General features: G+C 37.5%; 1 protein-coding gene across 2 annotated transcripts in view; it reads left to right on the top strand.

Moving 5' to 3' along the window:
- The window catches only part of usp43a (ubiquitin specific peptidase 43a), a 122,543-nt gene that overhangs the window by 70,269 nt on the left and 30,064 nt on the right, over window positions 1–22,210 (top strand). For both annotated transcript variants that reach the window (XM_039691637.2, XM_039691636.2), the window contains exons 7-9: window positions 13,275–13,437; window positions 15,715–15,823; window positions 19,962–20,062. In XM_039691637.2, the coding sequence (XP_039547571.2) occupies window positions 13,275–13,437; window positions 15,715–15,823; window positions 19,962–20,062 (373 nt within the window). The remainder of the gene's footprint in view (window positions 1–13,274; window positions 13,438–15,714; window positions 15,824–19,961; window positions 20,063–22,210) is intronic.

Here is a 22,210-nt window from a genome sequence, read left to right as displayed (position 1 = left end):
GTTAATGATTTGAGATGTGTCTCACAAGGCCAGAATTTTATTTATTTATTTTTTTTGTGCCAGCTTGTTCTGGCCAAGAACTGCCCACTTAGACCGGAGGAAACCACCGTGTCGTCCTCCCTACCAAGTCATCCAATCTACCATCATCGCCCTCAGTGATTCTAGCTTTTCGAAATAATATTTCACATACCCTTTCAGTTTTCCATAGGTACTGTGCAAAGCTGTGTAACTTCTGTTTTGTTGGCTGCATTTTTGCTCTATAATATAAAGGCTGTGATGACAGATTAGCGATGCTAGAATTTATATTCTAACTTTAATTCCAGAAAATACAATATTTCTGATGAAAAAAGTGCGGACCACTCCCTTTCCCTTTTTTGCTGTTTACATTGCCTAGGGCGGTCACAGACAGATTTGATTCCTCTGGACATCTTTTTCAGTGATATCTGTCAGGTAGTAGGGATATTTTGTGGTATTCCACCAAAAATATTAGCTTACAGCACTTTTAAGAAAAATTTAGGCATAAAAGGCAATGTGCTGGAAAATGTAGCATTATAGATAGATATTTACATGGAAATGTCTTAGTACACGGTGACTTCTCAATCCATTGATGCATTTTCGTGATAGAGTTGCAGCACAACTGAATTTTTTTTTCTCCCTGCTATGTTAACTGTATATCATAAATTCACTGAAAGGTCGAAAGAAAACGTTCTACTTCAAAATTAGGAAGCTCTTTTGAATTACAGATACAACCCGGTTTACAAGTCTTAGCATGTTTGTGTAATATGGCTGTCAGGTGGACGATTGAAGATTGATGACGGTGCTTATGAGGGTTGTCAAAAGTAGAGGATGAAACTAAATTAAGGACCAACTTGCTCCATGTAGAATAAAACAACTTTTTCTAGCTACTGATGTTTAGAAGACTTTTAAAATAGATAAAATAGATATAGATATTGTTTTTTTTTTTTTTAAATAGATATTGTTATAACAATATAATATTAAAATAGATATTGTTATAACAGAAATAATTAAAAGAAAACACTTTGCAAACTGAATGGAATATTTACGGACACTAATCTGCATGTTAATTTATTGTAGTTTAAATTTATATTAAATGCATGTAGCTTTTTTACCCACTTAAGAAGGACTTTAATGTATGCACATGTAATTCCTTTGGCTGTCTTTAAAATATGGTTAAATGTACTGACAAGCATTTAAGTAAACAAAACAACAATAAAAAATAATTTAATGTAATTACATTGAAACTTGTATGTCATGTATTACATATATTTGTGATTACACATGCAATGTTGCAATTTAAAACATATTACCTTTAATATGGAATATTACACTCCAGTTCAAATTACAAGTAGCCTAATTTACATGTGCTTATTTATGCTAGTAAACACATTGATATAAGTGTACTTTAAAGTAAAACTTTTGGCATTACAAAGTGCACTTTTTACTATAATTGGGTAGTTTTTAATAGCAATTGTAAAAACATGGGCAAGAATGTGTGTTTTCTTCAAGTGCTCTTAAGATTTGAAGTACACTACAAGTGGACATTCAATACAATTGAGTGCACTTCTTTTTCACAAGGGTTGATCTTATGTGATTAAAATTTATTTGAACCTTTTCTGGGGGGAAATTGCATATAGGGTGCCTCAGCTGAAATTCATTGCCTACATATTATTAATACTGTATGTCAATATATATTCACGAGAGGTTGTGGAACAACTCATAATATCACAGTATATTCAGCCCGATCTCACGAAAGTTCGTATCTATGGCACGAATGTCATTTCTCGTGGCATTTATACGCCAAAAGCAGTTTTTGCGTGTATTTGGCACGTGATTTTCGGGTACATATTATACGCACTTTTTTGCGTATAATACACACGAACTCCCCACCCCCCTCCCCCCTAAACCTAACCCAGGGTTTTTTAGTGCGTACCATATACACGAAAAAAACACTTTTGGCGTATAAATGCCACGAGAAATGACACTCGTGGTATAGATACGCATCTTCATGAGACTGTGTTGGTATATTATACAAGGTTCACATGGTCAAAACACTTTACTTCCTGCTCAGCTGGCTATCAGCGGTTGGCTATAAGGATATTTTAGTATGATACTATCCATCTTAATTGCATGCATTGCTGATCACAGCAGCCACATTTATCATCAGATAGGTAGCATCAGTAAAATATTGTAAATGACTTATGACATGATGACATGTATAGCCTACTACAGTATAAGTTTTAAATAGGGCTAATATTGAAAATACTGAATTTGAAAGTGTAATGAAGTGTAAAGCAAATTAGGCTCATATACTGTAGATCTCTGTATGATTTGGCCTTTTCTACTATAACGAAATATTTTTTCTTATGCAATTTCCAATCAGATATAGGCTGTGTTGGGTGTCTACCAAGGCTTTATTGAAAAATGAACTTTTGCCATGTGTTAGATTTAGAAATTGATATTCCATCTGATGGAAAATAACAACACTGGGATAACTGCAAAGAAAGACAAGTCACAAATGGATTGGGAATTAGAGTCTCCGTCCTTGTTCTCATCTGTATGCAGCTTTCTTTTTTTCCAAATAAACTTTTATTGTGGTTTAAAGCTCTAAAGCATGCATGCAGGATAATGAAGCGATCCATCTGCAAGGTCAACTGAAGTAAATTCTTTTAAAATGTATTTGTATAACACTTTGTACAACAGTAATTGCCTAAAGGGCTTTTAAAGGGGTAATATAGCTAGACCTTCGATGACAATGATGCATGGTTACAAGAAACACGTAACTTAAAGTTGAGTTCGTAATTAACCTTGGGTAGAACTAAGGATTAAAAGATAAATCTATCTTCCTCTGCTTGGCCTGACTGGAGGACATTTTGAAATAATCAGTAATCTGTGTTGATGTAAATCATGTACAGTAGAAAGTATTTTCACCTGACCAATTTTCTGAGAGAACATTTGGATTGGTCCGGTTTAGTGTTGTCACGGTACCAAAATTTCAGTATTCGGTACCAATACCAGTAAAAATTCACGGTTCTCGGTACCAATTTCGGTACCAAAGCTTAGTTTAAATTTACATATATTTAAGTGTTTATCACGGTTACAAGTATGGAAACTGCACATTTGCATTATAAACACTTTAGAAAAAGATTAGATAAAATGACCTAAAATAAACAATAGTATGCACTAACACATTTTTAAAGTTGTTTGTAAAGTTTTAATCCATTAACATTTATTTAATGCACAATGAATAAAGTGAACAAACATGAACAACCAAGTGTTTGTATTAAATAACATTTTCAATTGCAAACATATGTTGTAAAAATATATTGTTCACTCAATGTGTTGATATGAACTAAGTAATGTTGATGAATGGTATCTTATTGTAGCATCACCAAACTATACAGGAGATAAAACATGTTTTATTTGACTTGACTGTACTTTTATTTAATCTAAAACTGCATTCATATTTAATTTTAAAAAGGGTTTTTAAACCTGCCGAGTTATAAAGGCAAGAATACGCCTAGAACTGGCACTGACATTAAATGACATAAATAGGGATGCGTCGATACTAATACCAGTACTCTGGTGTCGGTTGGATACTACTGTGCTCGTGTACTCGTAAAACTACCCCGAAAGCACTTTAGAGGCCGTTCACATGTCGCGCGTGTTTTTTATGATATTTTTGCGCGTGCTTATTCTCTCCAAAGCGCTTGCTCTCACGCGGCGTCTGTCGTTGCTATGCAACGAGTTTTTATTATGAGCGCGCTTGCCTCGCGCCTATATTTGAAATTGCGAATTTGCATGTAATCGGCCTCTTATGGCAACGTGACATTAGCCTAATCCAAAATATTTCATATGTGGCTCTTTCCTCCTTTCGTTTCAACAAGTGGATTCAGAGAGAGAGCGATATATCAGTGTTATGAAGAGGACGCAACTGTGCACCTTTCTGGATTAGGTATTCGGTACCCAGAAAAGCTGGTACCGTAACATTTTTTTTTTTTAGTACCGACTTGGTACCGAAGTACCGAGTTTTTTGACAACACTAGTCCGGTTACAAAAGATAAGCCTGTCATTGCTTTTAAGCGTAATGTTTTCTACCGAAAACTTGATCACTTGTTCTTATTTTCACTTTGATCATTTTAAGACTATGGATTATCTCTTTTTCCAATTGACCTATGGCTAAGCCACGCCCCCTCCACTCACTCGGACAAACAGTCAACGTTCGGGGACAGGCGATATGGCAGCTGTCACATTAGGAGACATTTCACAGAAGGCAATTGGTGATTTTTGGTGACAGAAAGATTATATATTATCTTGAACTAGTCACCTAAAGGGCCTTAACTATGCATTGGAGGGTTATATTAATAATTTTATTATTATTAATTTTAAAAGCTTCAGCTCCAGGCAAAAATGTACAGGGCACAGTGTAAATGTGATAAACCGCATATTGTTGCCATCACCATTTGTTGCTACAGTATTTTCATGAATCATTCAGCACAACATTGTTACCATTTGTTATCTCGGTTATTTACAGATACATTAATGAAGCTAAGTGACATGTACAATGCAGCTAGAAGTTAACGTTTTCTAATGTTAGGCTAACGTTACGTTAGAGATTTTAAAGATAACGTTCAAATACGTTGTCGACTTAACTTAGAACCGATGTAGACGTTTAGTTGGTGTACAGCATAACTTAATCTCGGTTGAGATGTGGTTTGGGAAAGGGTAAAAAAAAAAAAATCACACCGTCGCCCAGCCTCTCGGGAACCTATGTCGGAGTTGCATGTACCCCATGCACACCGTTTGACCATTTTAAACTTAAAATGACAAGAAAAAAAACGAATGAATGTCCGAGTGTATTGGGTTACCTACGCACTGTGATTTGCTCATCACGTTTGAGGGTGTGGCTTAGCCAGAGGTCAATTGCCATATGCTCCTGTGCTTTCCGTGTGTTTTCTTACAGATATAGTAATTATAGCTCATCAATATCAGAAAACAAGTGCTACCCAGCTTTGTCATGGGCCTCATTTCTTTTACAATGTGCAGTATATTAAGAGTGTTCATCAAGCTGTGAGAAACTTTAAATTACATTATAAATGACTTTTTGCTGACTTTGCTTGAAAGCATGTTTTATATACATGCAGCTACTACTGCAGTGAAAGCTTCAGAGACAGTATGTCATGACTCTCTGCCTCATTACACGTGACAGTTACCGATCGGCACTAAAATGTGGGTTGTAGTCTTCTGTCACTCTGCAATTATGTCACAGCTTTTTGTCCAATTATAAAGCCCTTTCTTAAAATTGCTAGATTCTTTCACTGAACTTTTTTACAGAAAATTGAGCATCCCTTTCAGATTCAAGATGTATACAAATTAGGATAGTGCATACATTGTTTTCTCTACTCAATGCTAATTTTTTTTATGTATTTGAGGAGTGGAGAACAGTCTTAATCTAGCATTTGTCATTGAGTCATACCCACTCCTGTCTTAAAAAACCTGGGCAAAGCACTTCATCTTTATTAACATGAGAATTTGACAAAATGGAGTGGAATGGAAAAAACGGAGTGCCCACATACAGTAGCTACAGTACACTTTATAACCTGTAAGTTGATTAAAACATAATGCAATGCACTTACTGCCTCAGATGCGGCCATGCGCAGACAGACAAAACACGCATGTCTGAAATTCTCCTAAATTCACTGGTCATAAACATTGTAACTCCCTTTGAACTTGAATTTGGTCAAAAATAATAATATAATGACAGTAATATACGACGATACAATTTTTTTTTTTTTATAATATAGACCCCATTGACTTCCATAGTAGGAAAAAATACATACTATGGTAGTCAATGGGGATTGAGATCTGTTTGATTAAAACATTCTTCCAAATATCTTCCTTTGTGTTCAGCAGAACAAATAAACACATAGAGGTTTGGAACAACTTGAGGGTGAGTAAATGATAGAATTTTCATTTTTGGGTGAACTATCCCTTTAAGTGCTATACAAGTAACTTAAAGGGTCATGATGAACTGCATAGAGCATCACAGTCCCGCCCACAGCCCGAGAGAGCGCTGGTGCCGGAAGTAAATTTCCCATTCATTTCTCCCATTGACATTTTGTAAAATCCATATCTAAAGAGTATTAGAGCATGTCTGAGGATAATCAGCTACGGCTGAACTCATAAGCATACAACACATCATTTCGAGTGAAAAAACGAAGAGAAAATACAAAAAAAGTCGAGGGTACAAACCTGTGTACATATTTTCATTTACGAGCAAAGGAACTACTCCTCCCATAAACCACCGCACCTCACTGAAGTCGTCTGAAAACCACCATGAAAGAGCCTTTTGAGCGACTTCCAAATCTGACGACGGGCACGTGAACTTTTTCCTCCAGTGAATTTTATATAGTTAATGTACAGGGAAACCCATTTTCCTCGATTTACTGAAGCAAACGCATTTGCAGCTCAACATGCAAAAACATTGAGTATCTGGCTCACTCATTAGCTAAGCTGTGGCAACTGCACATCCAATGGCGCGCGGGCGTCTCAGAAGTGCGACCAATGAACTTAGCCCTACGTCATCAAGCGATCTTAAAGGCCAATTTATACTTCTGCGTAGGGTGCGCGCAGTAGGTACGGCGTAGCATACGCACAGACGCGTCCCATACCGCGTACCCTTCCGCGTTGCCTGACGCGCACCTCTTCAAAAATGTAACTACACGTCGCGACGACGCGGACCGCAAGATCGGTGATTGGTCGGCTTGGTAGCGTCGTATTTCCTCCTACGCATTTCCGCACGTATTCTCACGCATTTCCACACGTACCATCTCCTCCGACGTCTTCTGTCATTTCTGCCTTTCAGTTTTAGTAATTTCACTAAAATGAACTGTTTTTCCACCTCAATAAGCTCCAACTCCAACATGATCCACTCTCTTTCAGTCGCTATTGCTTGTAGTAACCTAGCCGTGAGGAATCTAAACACAGTGGAACATTAAAACCCTCCGCCGCCAACTAGCGTTTCGGAGCAGTACTGCAGAGCAACCAAGACCTGAACGCAGAAGTATAAATGCTCACGACGGCGTCGCCTACGTGCGAAGCCAACGCCGTACACTACGGCGTACCCTCGACGCAGAAGTATAAATTGGCCTTAAGTCTTCACGTACCTTCGCGGGGTTTCAGACACGTGACACGTGACACGACTTCCACCAATCAGATGCATCACTGTTGAATTGTGGGATTGTTCAGGATTGTGGGTAATGAAGTACTTATCCAATACATCGCGAATAAAAGGCATTTATCTTAAAACAAGGTTAGTGCCCCATAAACTTTTGGCGTTTATATGAGCACATACAATCACTTAGTACAGCCGTAGCTGGTTTTAAGTCTACCATGTACGGTTATGTTTTTATGGCTTATATCTCAAATGTCAATGGAGAAATTGCATTGAATTTTTACTTCCGGCACCGGCTGTGGGCGGGACTGTGATTCTCTATTGTTTTATTGTTTTATAATGTTTCCTGGGGTGCACAAATTATGTTAGTATGATGTTTACTTCAAAATTGTCAGAATTTAGAAATAAAGGCATTTTTGATGCCCCTGATTTTAGCCCTCTGATTACGCCCCTTCAAACAGTGTAAATGCACTCTGCTGTGATTAGCTAACATATTTACTATTACAGCTCTCAAGGTTAACTATTGGTGGAAAGTGTTGATTATAGCACAGCACTATATTTAGATCTATAGCATTATATTTATATCATGGGATGAAAGGTTGCAGTGATGAGAATGCAGCCAATCATAGACATGTTGAGCACATGAATGCTGTGATCTGGTCATTGTAACTGTAACTCTCACGAAAGCTTTCATCATAACTAAGAGTGCAAACAGAATGTAAATAAAAGATTTGTTGATTATAACGGGAGTTTTGGCGTGAGTCCAGATCAGCCACTGGTAAACTTGCGCTGTTTGATTGACAGCTCCAGTGATTGTAAAGAGAGCATTCTTTGATTGCTTTCTATGTAATTTAATCAGTCTAAATAGTAAAATTTTTTCATCCTACTAAGAGAAACAATGTGAAGTTGACTGTTTAGTCACTGGTTTGATTTACTGACACACAGACAAAGAACGTCTGACTGAAGGTACATGAATCATTACATATAAGAAATCACTGGTCAAAGATCGTACTTGTTGTGGCATTACTGCCAGGTCTGTTTGCAAAGCCTGTGCTGAAATTGCGACTGATTTACTGGTGAATTCACACTAAGATCTACTGAACAAACAATAATGCTCAACTGAGAGGTTCACATTGTTGAAAAAAACAACACACTCCTAGCATTAGGACCCTTTAGGTAATATTATTTTTAGACCAGTCATCCTGTATCTCTCCTCTCTCCTTGTCATCTCACTCACACGCAGTGTCTGTCTTTCACCTATAGGCGTAATGTACTCGTACATTATACGAGACTTTCTCTGGGCTTGGTTACTATAAATGCTGTTTTTGGACTAACAAGTATGTTTCCAGTTCTGAAACACATGACTCCTATAGCAAAGTAAAGTCAAACCTTCTCATCTTCAAAGTATTGCTCCATTTAGTGTGGTAACAAAGGAAAATTATGGAAGACTGAAGGCAAGCCAGTGGGTGATAGATTACTTACAGTAATACCCTACTTATATCAAAGAGTAATGTAATCTATTACATTATACATTTTAGCTAATACAATTTGACTACTTTTTTTATTAATTTTATAGCACTTTTCCACTGCATGGTATGGCTCGGCATGGCACGGCTTGGCTCGGTTAGCTTTTTCACTGCAGTTTAGTACTGCTTAAAAGTGGGTGGGATTATAGACTGAACATTATAGTTGCGGCGCCTCTATTCGGTTGTTAAGTCTGACGTCACGCGTGACGTTTAGCCTCTTCCGGGTCCAAGCGCTCCGCTCGTCCATATCTAATTAACGTTACAACCCATAACGTTAGACTAAGCCCTTTTCTTAAAGGACTGGCTTCGCTTCAGCGCCAGTGGGTGTTAGGGATAAAGGAAAGAATTGTAACTTACCTTATCAACTGCAGCCATTTTCTCTTTTCTTTCTCGTCACAGGGAAAGCGGTAGAATGACAAGTGAATGTCACTTGTTTTTTTTAACTCCGATCTATTTAAACAACATGGGACACAGCACTGCGGCATGTTAAAACTCGGGCAAAAGCGGTAGTAGAGAGGACCCAGCATTTGGACCCGGAAACAGTATTATCAGAGCGTGATTACGTCACGACTTAACAACCGAATTGCCATGGCATCATTGTAAACGTGTCATTAGCAATAAATCACAGGAGCAATAAATCGATTAAAGCTATAAAACAATACGAATAAAACACTAACACAAAAATAAAACACAAAAAAGTGCGACTATATGACTGTTACCTGACATTAGAGAACTTAAATCATGAAAATGTTTTGTTTTGGAATCTGATTACTAGGGTTGGGTATCGTTTGAATTTGAACAATTCTGATTCCGATTCCTTGTTTCGATTCCGGTTCCTAACGATTCTCAATTCCGATTCTTTTAAGAGGCAGGGTCAAAAAAGTTTAGCTAACCTTGCTAACCAACGGTCTTTCGGAAGGAAATAATCCTTTCTGAAGCAAATACTCCTTCTGTCACAAATACTCCTTTTGTCACAAATTTTGCATTTTGCAGAGATTTCGTTATTTTTAGAAAAGTGAAGCCACACTTTGGACCGCCGACGTAAGCTACTCATGTTTGACTCGCGCGGTTATGCCAACACTTCCGGTAGATGCTTCTTCGTTGGTGTTGTTCAGCGGTTTCTTCTTCCGCTCGGGCGGACTGTGAATATCGAAACTATGAATCGAAATTTTAACCTTTGAACGATTCCGGGAAAAACGAAAAGTTAGTCCCGGTTCTAATCGATTCTCGATACCCAACCCTACTGATTACATAATCCAGATTACATATAATCAGTTACAGCTAAAAACCTACAACTAACCAGCTCTGTTAAGAGCCTCTAATGGCTCCTAATTTGGCCTTAAAATAAAATCATTGCTGAACAGAAGAATTCTGTCAATATCCAAAAAGAACTGCATTGTTCTGCAAATGCATTCAAACTGTGGGTTGGTTTTATTGTGTTTGCATCTGTGAAAGTGTGAAATGTATGTGTGTGTCAGTGAGGGCCAAGTTTAATTATGGTTCTCACAAGCTCACAGTTCCCCTCTTCAATCTGCTTCAGCTGGCTCTCAAATGAGACAATGACGAGTAAGGCCTGCTGTGAGTGTACGATAGAGAGCGAATCAGAGAGTGAGAGAGAAACATTTCCATGCTGCCATGAAAAGAAGAAATGTACATAAGCTCTTGCTACTTATCTCATTGGTTTGCTTAAAGCTGCAGTCTGTTGTTTTCTCCTCTTTGTCGCCATCTCTGTTCGAAATCTGCAATTGCAGTCATTCGCGGAATTATCAACTTTACGTGAGTTGTACTTCAACACCCTCGACACGGCACAGCGTGGATGAACACAGTGTTTGAGGAGACTGTGAGGCTGTAAGTCACCGTGCCGGCGTGGATACTGGCATTCAGAATCACAGATTAAAGGCTCTATGCACAACTTACTTCCACATTCTGTAAAACAGATCGCATCACGTGACGCTCGGCATAAAGACTATTCTTTTTGGAAGTATGACCAACATTAAGAATTTTCCCCGGAAAACGTCATCTGAACTAGTGAAAACATCCCCTTTTGTTCTGTTTCTGACTGCAGTAAATCGTGCTGATTAAATCTAACAATCACTTTTAAGTTATCATATCATTCAAATCCGTGCAAATTATACTTTGTTCTCAAAACGTCAGCCTTGTGTGACTACATGTAATGTCCTTCTGATATTATCCTTGTTTCCGCATGCAGTCTCTTTTTTCTGTGGCTACTCGGATGTCCGAACAAAGTCTTTTGCATTTTACAACGGGTGAATTTCTTGTCACTGGTTATTGTCGTTTGAACCTTTCTGGATCCGTCATCAAATTGATAAGTTTAATTATATAAAAGTTAAAACTTAAACTTAAAACTTAAAAATTATACAAAAGTTTTCTGTGATGGGTAGGTTTAGAGGTAAGGGTTAGTGTTAGGAATATATAGTTTGTACTTTATAAAAACCATTACACCTATGTAGAGTCCCCGTAAAATGTGCGTGTGTGTCGTCCTGCATTGTTGGTTTTTAATCACAATTCAGAATCAAACATCCACTTCTAAATGAAGCGAAAGATTAGAGCATGCCACCAAGGAAACCAAAGGGTAGTTATAAGATTGATGCAGGAATAAAATGATACATGTATCCATGTTTCAAACAGTGCTACTTGGTGTCTACACATACTGATACACAACATACTGTATATAAAAACACAAGTAAGAGAACACTACGGTATATAACACTCATGCTTTCCATTTAAGCCACGTACGGAATTTGAGATGCAAAAATGGGTCATTGAGAAGACATATATTGACATCACCAAGAGCATACAGTATACAGTACTGACCACCTACTGTTTACATATTCAGTGTCAGTACATACAGTGCATCCGGAAAGTATTCACAGCGCTTTACTTTTTCCATATGTTGTTATGTTACAGCCTTATTCCAAAATGTATTCAATTAATTATTTTCCTCAGAATTCTACAAACAAGACAGTGTGAAAGAAGTTTGTTTGAAATCTTTGCAAATTTATTAAAAATAAAACGAAAGCACACTTATGTTTGGCCAGTTTCTCCCATTCTTCTTTGCAGAACCTCTCAAGCTTGATCAGGTTGGATGGGGAGTGTCAGTGCACAATCATTTTCAGATCGGGTTCAAGTCTGGGCTCTGGCTGGCAACTCAAAGACATTCAGAGTTGTCCTGTAGCCATCCCTTTGTTATCTTGGCTGTGTGCTTAGTGTCGTTGTCCTGTTGGAAGATGAACCGTTGCCCCAGTGTGGAGCAGGTTTTCGTCAGTGATGTCTCTGTAAATTGCTGCATTCATCTTTCCCTCGATCCTGACTTGTCTCCCAGTTCCTGCTGCTGAAAAACATCCCCAGAGCATGATGCTGCCACCACCATGCTTCACTGTAGGGATGGTATTGGCCAGGTGATGAGCGATGCCTGGTTTCCTCCAGACATGACGCTTGCCATTCAGGCCAAAGTGTTCAATCTTTTGATTCATCAGACCAGAAAATTGCGCTGTGGTCTGAGAGTCCTCCAGGCCGACTGTCATGTGCCTTTTACTAAGGAGTGGCTTCCGTCTGGCCACTCTACCATACAGGCCTGATTGGTGGAGTGCTGCAGAGATTGTTGGTCTTCTGGAAGGTTCACCTCTCTCCACAGAAAAACACTAGAGCTCTGTCAGAGTGACCATCAGGTTCTTGGTCACCTCCCTGACTAAGGCCGTTCAGTTTGGACGGGCGGCCAGCTCTAGGAAGAGTCCTAGTGGTTCCAAACGTCATCCATTTTCAGATGATGGATTCATTCATTCATTCATTCTGTACCCTTTACCAAATCTGTGCCTCGATAGAATCCTGTCTCGGAGGTCTATAGACAATTCCTTGGACTTCATGGCTTGGTTTGTGCTCTGACATGCACTGTTAATTGTGGGACCTTATGTAGGCAGGTGTGTGCCTTTCCAAATCATGTCCAAACAACTAAATTTACCACAAGTGGACTCCAATCAAGTTGTAGAAACATCTCAAGGATGATTGAAGGAAACGGGGTGAACCTGAGCTCAATTTTGATTGTCATGGCAAAGGCTGTGAATACTTATGCGATTTTCTTTTTTCTTTTTTTTTTTTCCTAATTTGCAAAAATTTCAAACAAACTTCTGCCACATTGTGATAATGGGGTATTGTTTGTAGAATTTAAAGGGAAATAATTAAATCAATCCATTTTGGAATAAGGCTGTAACAACAACAACAACATGTGGAAAAATTTAAGCTCTGTGAATACTTTCCAGATGCACTGTATTAAAGCAATAAGCCCAAAGAACTGTACTTTACAGTGATTTTATAACAGCTAATGGGCAGAGCAGAAAAAATATGAAAATGTAAACAATTAAAAATAATGGAATTGTTGGATAAATACCCCTTTAACTCACTGTAAGTTTATGAAACCTTTATTTTTAGTTTTGATGGCACTGCTTCTCGTTTTATCACTGAACGAATTTATAATTACATATTATTATTTTGCACTTTTGATGTTTAATACGATGTTTATTTCTTTTTAAATTTCATAGGGATCCATCACTCCCTCCCTTCGTCCCCATATATCGCAGAGCCCAAAGGTCACAGGTTGCCACCCTCAGGGACGTTATCATCAGAATTCTTGAATCAGGGTGGTTCTTCAAAGATCCTCCTGTTACTCTGCAATGTTGCTGGATCTGGCCAAGAAGCTACAAGGTGACAAATCCACTACTTCACTATCTTAAACCCAATGTTACAGAAGGATCCCATTTAACCTTTTTGCCAATTGAACCCCAAATTGTTAGCTTGAATTCCTCACTGAAATTTGAATGTTCTAACCCCTTTGATGGATAGTTAAATGGAGCTTAAAGGGTTAGTTCACCCAAAAATGAAAATTAAGTCATTAATTACTCACCCCCATGCTGTACCAACCCCGTAAGATCTTCGTTCGTCTTCGGAACACAAATGAAGATATTTTTGATTAAATTTGAGAGCTGTATAACTACCACATAGGCTCCTACGGGACTGGCTCTTGACGGCCCAGAAAGTCAATGAAGAAAATGTTTAAATATTCCATGTGACTACAGTGGCTCAACTATAAGTTTATCAAGCGACGAGACTACTTTTTGTGCGTTAAAAACAAACAAAAATAACGACTTATTCGACTATTCCTTTTCTTCCTTGTTGGCCTGAAACGAGACTTCCTTAGATTTCCATGACGCATGCGCGAGAACTGAACTGAAGTAGTTGAAGGAGATCGCAATTCTCGCGCATGCGTCGTGGAAATCGTATGGAAGTCTCGTTTCAGGCCAACAAGGAAGAAAAGGAATAGTCGAATAAAGTCGTTATTTTTGTTTGTTTTTTCGCACAAAAAGTAGTCTCGTCGCTTGATAAACTTATAGTTGAGCCACTGTAGTCACATGGGATATTTAAACATTTTCTTCATTGACTTTCTGGGCCGTCAAGAGCCAGTTCCTTAGGCAGCCTATGTGGTAGTTATACAGCTCTCAAATTTCATCAAAAATATCTTCATTTGTTTTCCGAAGACGAACGAAGGTCTTACGGGGTTGGTACAGCATGGGGGTGAGTAATTAATGACTTAATTTACATTTTTGGGTGAACTAACCCTTTAAATGTTTATAATTAAAGTTGTGGTCAGAATTACTGGCACCCCTGGTAAATATGACCAATGAATGCTGTAAAAAAAAAAAAAAATTTGCATTGTTTATCCTTTTGATCTTTCTTTAAAAATTTTAACTTAAAAATCTAACCTTTCATTGATGAATATAATGAATAAATCCAACTAAAGATGCACTGATTCTCAACTCTGGGGAGTGGCAGTCTTTGTCCCTAACCTCCCGCTGTCAATCAAAGTCCCACTCCCTCACTCGTGGACACAGGGCAATGGGTGGAAACAGATGACGGATATTCCCCTGGAACACCTATAAATGCCAGGATGACATTTTAGGGCCTAAGTAAGGAGGGAGAGGGAGAGGGAGATGTTTGTGTACTCCACCTTAATGGCAGATGCCTCCCAGCCTCTGGTCCACATTTGATAGTGAAGTTGCCTTTCATGAGAGAGGTGAATTGTGTAACCTTGGCATTGTTAATTTGATCCTGTTAATGTGCATTTAAAAAATAAAAAAGTTCATTTCCCCAAAGAGTGTGAGTGCTTCGGCTCTGTAGCATTTTTTTTTGCTTGACTCAACTAATGTCACTAGTTAGGAGCAGGACTACCTGTAATATCTGATTACTGGGGAAGTGACTATTTTATGGCGCTTTTCCATTACTAGTATCAGCTTGGCTCGCCTCGACTCGGCTTGCTTTTCGCTCCGTTTTCCATTGCAGACAGTACCGCCGCAAATAGTAGAAATAACTTCATAAACTTAATAAATTGCTTCAAACTAAACTCTGAATGTGTTTCAAATATTTGATGTTGCTAACCTGGCAAACTCTACCAAATCCAGTGATTATCATCCTCAACAAGCAAGCATGACTTAATAAATGTGGTGTCGCCTTTGCAATGTTCAGGGAGGGAAGAGTGAGGCAAGGATTTATTGCAGCAGTAGTTTATTTCAAACAAGAAGATAATCCAATTTGTGGAGATGACAGCTTAGTTTAACCAAGACAAAAACTGATTAACTCGAACTACAGGGCTAGATGGATTTATACAGGGGAAAATGAGGAACTAAACAAGACACAGGTGAACATAATCAGAAACCATGAAAACCAAAAACCTTAAAAACAGGAAGAGAAAACCGAAGCAATGCAATAGAAATATATTTCAGAATAAGAATCTTAAACCGGTATAACATGACACCCTTACTCTTGTAATGTCAACCAATCAGATTAGAGCTTACCGGATTGAGAAAGTGCATATTTATATAGTCAGATAAGTTAAACTTTAGAGTAGTGATGCAGGGAAAAATATAAAAGTCTTCGGTCAACATAAAATTGTGGTATCTCTCATTTTGACTTTTGCTTTCTCTCCAGGTTTGGGCCTCCGTTCCTGATAAGAGTAGAAAGGACTCTTTCTTGGGATCATTTGCGACAGAGTGTCTGCAATAAGCTTTACTTATTTAAAAAAAATATCATCGTAAAGGTGAGTGTGAGCTGATCATTGATTAGTACTCTCAGGTTTTGATGTTCGTGCAATGTGCTGTGGTTAGAGTTTGGGTGATATTTGGATATTTATATTTATATTGGATATTGGATATTTAATTTTTTTTATTATGACAGAAGCCTCTCAATAATTATGACACCGCTCTCCCTGCAAGCTTAAATGTTCAGATGAGGGATGGATAATCACAGACCAATTAGTTGAGGTGAGAGGAGATGAGGAGAAAGAGTCATGTGTACAGTATACACCCGTTGAACTTACTGATTGAATATGAACAAATGTGTTAATTATTATTCATCAGTCATTAGCTTAGATACATGGTGAAGTGCTATGTTATTTCCTTTATAAGTTTGAATATGCCATGGTCATGTGCCAACGCTGCCCTCTGAGGGTCACTTTTGGATCCGGTTTCCCAAAAAAAGAGATTCTTGTTTAACATTCATGAAGTTTGTCATAAAGTCAGTGAATAATCTTGAATTAAAATTCTAAATATATTTTGAATTACCATAGTATAATATATTTAACTTACAGCTTTAGTCATATCATTTAAATGCCATAGATGTCACTGATGTTTTGTAACGCCAGTCTTGTTCATTAGTTATTTGTTCCTACAGTATTAGACAACAATCTGAATGTTTTGGAACATGTTTCAGAAAGTGAATGAGATCGAAAGACACACGAGATCTTACATTGTCTTCTAAGTGCTTCAGTACAACGTATTGGCCAGTACTGCAGAGTTGTATTGTTTTAACATCTTTTCACGATAATAAATTAAAGGACCAATATAAACTCACCTCCTCAAACAAAAGACTGCTGCCGTTTTTAATCTGTTCATTGGTTCCCATTAAATCTTTAATTTATCACTCTGTACGCTTGGATGCAGCTCCATTCTGTTCTATTTCTGCTTAATATCTTGATGGTCCTCTCTTCCTCGGTTCCACAATACTACTTGTTATTCACGGAGAAAGGAATAAACATGCCCCTTTTCAAACCTCTTTTAATGCATTAGTCATACCAGAGAGTTTGTGAATTAAGAATTTTTCATAGGCCTATTTGCAGAAAACATTTGATCTTTATAAGGATCTTATTCTAAATAAAAGTTTGATATGTTGTTGCTTGCATGACATTGCTCTTATATACTTGCATGTGAACCTTTAGGATTATCAGAAATTTGAAAAGGTCATTGGAATAGGGTTATTGTTAATGGGATCAAATTGGCCCTGGTCAACTGAACAAAGGTAAACCTGGAGTTGAAAAGAGTTAGTTCACCATTAAAATGATGCTTCTGTTATTTGCTCACCCTCGTGTTGTTCCAAACCCATAAAACTTCATCTTCTAAACACAAATGAAGATATTGTTCATAAAACTTTCCCTCAATTCAAACTTCAAAAGTTCAGGCTTTTATTCACATATAAACATTGATCAGCGCACATGCATAGAACACAAAACTCTTTTCCACCTATCATATTACAGGACTTGCTATTAACGTATACGTATATTGCTATTAACGTATACCGTCTAAGTAGAAGATACTACAATGTTACTTTACATAGGAGTGGTTGTCTTAACAAATATCACTCCAGGAGAAAGACATCTTGTATTCTAGAAAGAGCCCCATGGTAACATCTATAAGACTTGTGGGCCTCTCTTACATTATTTAAGATTAGTGTTTCTCAGTCCACCATCCAGCAAACACTCTACAAAAATAATATTGCTACCCGTCTAATGTTTGCCAGAGACCGTGAGCCTGAAGACTATTGGAAGAATGTCCAAGATTCCTAAATATAAGTTTTGGTTTAAATGAGAAGCATTACATTTGGGGAAAAGCAAAATACTGCATTCAATATGATAATAATCCCAACTGTAACGCACGGTGGTGGCATTTTTATTATTGTTTGGGGCTAATTTACTGTGTCTGGACAAGGCTTGAGATCACTGATGGAACGACGAATCCTGCGTAACTTGTTGAAATGGTTCATGTCGCTTGTAATCGCTCCATCCGTGTGGATAGACGTCAATTAAACCGCTTGTAAAAAATGTCACGTTACATTTATATATTTATAACTTCCACCACAGATTAAAAATATAGGTAATTTATTTAGCAATTGCGTGATGTATAATTGCGACCTTTTGTCTCGCAATTGCGGAATTACATTTTATAAAGTTATGAGAGAAACTCACAATTCTGAGGAAAAAAGTCAGAAGGCAATTATCTTTTGAAAATGTTTATTCATTGGTGGAAGAAAGCTTCTATACATTTACCTTAGATAGCAAGAAAAAAAATGCTATAGAGTATTTTGCTAAATATTAGCACTATAGGCCTATTACATATTGTAACAGTTTGACTCTTTGTTTCCCCCTGTTTTCTAGTCTTTTGGTTTAGTCCTGTTCTGTTTTCCCGCCTCTCATCTGTTTCCTTACCAACCGTCATTAGTTCATTTTCATCACCTGTGTCTTGTAATCATCGTCATCTGTATCACCTGGTTTTGGTTCATTTAGTGTCTGTATTTAGTTTCCTTCAGTTCAGTATGTCCTCGTCGGTCGATGTTAATGTTTTATGAGTGTGTGGGTTATCTTCTGCCTGTCTTCCTTGTACCCGTTTGGAGTTTTGAGTAAATGTTTTGAATTTGAGCTTTGCGTCAGCCTCAGCCTCAGCCTGTCTTCATTCCACACTACTCCGTGACTCATATTATATTAAAATGTTGGGTTCCACTTTATATTAAGTAGCTTTAAGTACTATGTACTTACATCGAACAATAAGTACAATGTATTATTGTGTTCCTGTTGTATTGTAAAACACTTTTGCTGCTATTGAGGTGTGATAGGGTAAGGTTAGGGACAGGTGTGGTTGTATGGGTCGGTTTAAGGGTGGGTTAAGGTGTGAGGGGAGGGTCAACAGTGTAATTACAAATGTAATTTCATAGATTAATTACAACTGTAATTACATGCAGGTATTTTCAAAATATAAGTACAATGTAACAACATTAGTACACCATAAGTCCATTGTATCAAATTATTAATTTCAATGTAAGTACATAGTACTTAAAGCCACTTAATATAAAGTGGGTCCAAATGTTGTTATTATTATAAAAATTAAAAATTGTTAATTTTAATCTTTAATAATAATACCAGCTGACAGGGATCTCTGTATGTTTACAGCATTAGTAGAGAGATGTTTTTTTTTTCCCTGAAAAGAAGTAACATGTAGCTTTTGTACTTGGTATTTATCCAAATGAATCGATATTTAATCAGGATCGGAATTGAATCTCAAGCGAATGGATTGATATCCTGAAAGTTGTACAGTAGGCTACCAGTTATTGCACCATGTAAACATTGTAATATTTAAACTTAAAGGGTTAGTTCACCCAAAAATGAAAATTCTGTCAGTATTTACTCACCCTCAAGTTGTTCCAAACCTCTATGAGTTTATTTGTTCTGCTGAACACAAAGGAAGATATTTGGAAGAATGTTTTAATCAAACAGATCTCAATCCCCATTGACTACCATAGTAGGATGGTAGTCAATGGGGAATGAGATCTGTTTGATTAAAACATTCTTCCAAATATCTTCCTTTGTGTTCAGCAGAACAAATAAACACACAGAAGTTTGGAACAACATGAGGGTGAGTAAATACTAACAGAATTTTCATTTTTGGGTGAACTAACCCTTTAAGGAAATTCTATTTAGTGACATTGAAGTCAAAAGTTTGTTTTTATTTTTACAAAAGTTGGCGGCCCTGCTCTTATGCTCACCATGGCTACAATTATTTTATCAAACATATAGTAAAACTGTGATATTATTTAAATTGAAAACTGTTTTCTATTTCATTTATTCCTGTGGTGGCATAGATGAATTACCAGCAGCCATTACTCCAGTGTTCAGTGTCACATGATCTTTCAGAAACCATCCTAATAATTATAATAATAACCATGTAATTTCTAAGTTATTGTCTGGGGTTGGTGTGCAGCATGCATGAATGAGGTGAGGAGTAAACAACAGGGAGTAAACAGACTTTATTCTGAATCCATAACTCTCAGGAGAATAGTTAGAGAATAGAGATAGAGAATAAAGAATAGGATTGTTACATTTGTGCTAAAATGCTGTGTTTTGCCTTCCACAGACTACTGAACTGTTTAACATGCGTGTGGTGGGTGGGTCGGCTTCCTGCAGTTACCTGTCTCCCAACGACAGCAGACCTCTGTGCCACCCAACTGTGGACAGGTGAGCCCACATTCAGCACCCGAAATGTTAATTTATGTTTTTGAAAGAAGTCTTTTGCTCATCAAGGCGGAACGTGTTGGTCAAAATGTAGTAATACGGTACACTTTCTTGCAGAATTTAAGGGATTTTTTTTTTTTTGGTTATCTTTCTGACCCCAAACCATGTACAACACTGAGTGCTTATCAGTGCAGTGCTGCTACTGGAAAAAGTTAATATCTCCAGCTGCTTTAAACTTTTTAATTGGTCTCCAAACACCCACATCACAGTATTTTAACCTAGTTTGGACTAATTGTATCTCTTCTCTGCATCATGTTTGTGAGGCTCTAGAGAGACAAACCCAACAAGCTAAACCATGAAGAGCTCATCCTCACAGTGCTGTAGGTGTAACGCACACGACTCTCAAAAGCCAATGATCCATTTCTCAATTTAAACAGCTTAAAACCTAGTTCCACAGTCGTGACTGCAGCCTCATTTGCTCCTCTGCCTGCTATTCTGGGCTGTTTTCCATTCTCTAAAGTGAATATAACAGAAATCGTATGTTTTTATTCGTAAATTTGTTTTGCTTTAAAGTTCAAGGTTTTTAAATGATAGTTCAGTAGAATAGAATTTTAATCTTTAGTGCAGATTATGTATGAAACCACAAACTAATACTGGGTTTGACGGTAATGTGTACGTTTGTGTGTGCGTAAAGAAATGACAGGAATAGATGGGATAGATGAAGTGACGCATGAAAAATAAGAATGTTTTTATTTCTGAATTACATTGCATGTAATTAGCTACTCCCCAACACTGCATACCCCAGTTTTTTTAAGTACTTTGGAATACCATGGAAATATTTATATCTAAATAGTGTGTGTGTATGTATATGGTCATCATGGTATTACCATCTGATAGCATCACTATACCAGACTAGAACAGTACATTTTTGTAAGTTTTGGAAATGTGAATGTTTTTAACATTTTGCAGAGGTGTTTGATCATATTTTCTTACCAAAGCATCATTGTTTACTCACATTTATGTCTGTCTGTCACTGTATAAATAGGTTGTTTATTTGTAATTATGATGTTCAGATGATAGCAGAGTCGTTCCCATTTCTCATGTGGTTACCTGCTGTTCTCTGACGCAAGCTGCTGCTCTTATGTGCTGAAAGACAGCAGTGTTTAACTGTGCAAGTAATTAAGTTTGTCAGCCATTGCTGAAGATGTATTCATTCATCTATCTAGAGGTTTCACAACGCAAGATTGAGATAAGACGACCGCATTTTCCAAGCAATGACAGGAAGCATATGGTTGCCACAAACATTTATCATCAAAAAGATGGTTGTATGAAGAAAAGTTCAGAGAACAGAACAAAACAATGAAAAGTTTGGTAGCACTTTATTTTACAGTCCTGTTTCGCATGTACATACTATGTATTTAGTATAGCAGTTACAATAGCAATAGGTTCTAACCTTGAACCTATCCCTAAACCGAACCTTAGCCCATGTAGTTACCGTATACCAGTACTTTCTTGGGTAAGTACACTGTAAGAACAAGTACTGCAAAACGCGTACTGAAGTGTAACGCAAAGTTTCAGTGTAACTACTGTGTGTATGTGTGTGTGTGTTTGTTTGTTTGTTTTAGATCCCCAAAGTTCAGTTTGAGATAAGGTAAATTGGTAGTGTAAGACGAGTTAAGTGTAAGATAAGAAAACTGTGTGTGTGTGTGTGTGTGTGGAGCTGTCTTCTCAATAGGCCAGCGTTGATGAATCCAAGTGAATTCCCCTCACGTCTCTGAATTATTGTTCCCTGCTTTTAAATCCTCTCAGAAACAATCGCAATTAACGCAGACGGACTGCGCGTCAGAATTAATCTGGCTTTAGCCCAGCTCTCAGTAAAACTCAGCCATGCTCCAGTCACATCTTCAAATTACGTCACACTCCTTTCTGCCGCAGTTTTTCCCTCTGTCATATTTGATCGATTGTTTGCAGAATTGCACTGGGTGAACAGTGAGGGCCGAGGCTGTAAATGCTGTTTTTTTCTCTCTCTTGGTTATTTAGCCAGGTGATTATTGACGTGTGTGCATAGGCTATTTTAATTTATTTTTTTTTTAATCTGAGGACCTGTAATGATAGTGTGAACTACAGACGAATCCTGGTAATTACCATGAA

This window comes from Pimephales promelas, chromosome 8 (genome assembly GCF_988280905.1).
Source record: "Pimephales promelas chromosome 8, fPimPro1.hap1.1, whole genome shotgun sequence".
In the NCBI taxonomy this organism is placed as follows: Eukaryota; Metazoa; Chordata; class Actinopteri; order Cypriniformes; family Leuciscidae; genus Pimephales; species Pimephales promelas.
This window is presented reverse-complemented; position numbering and strand designations above follow the sequence as displayed.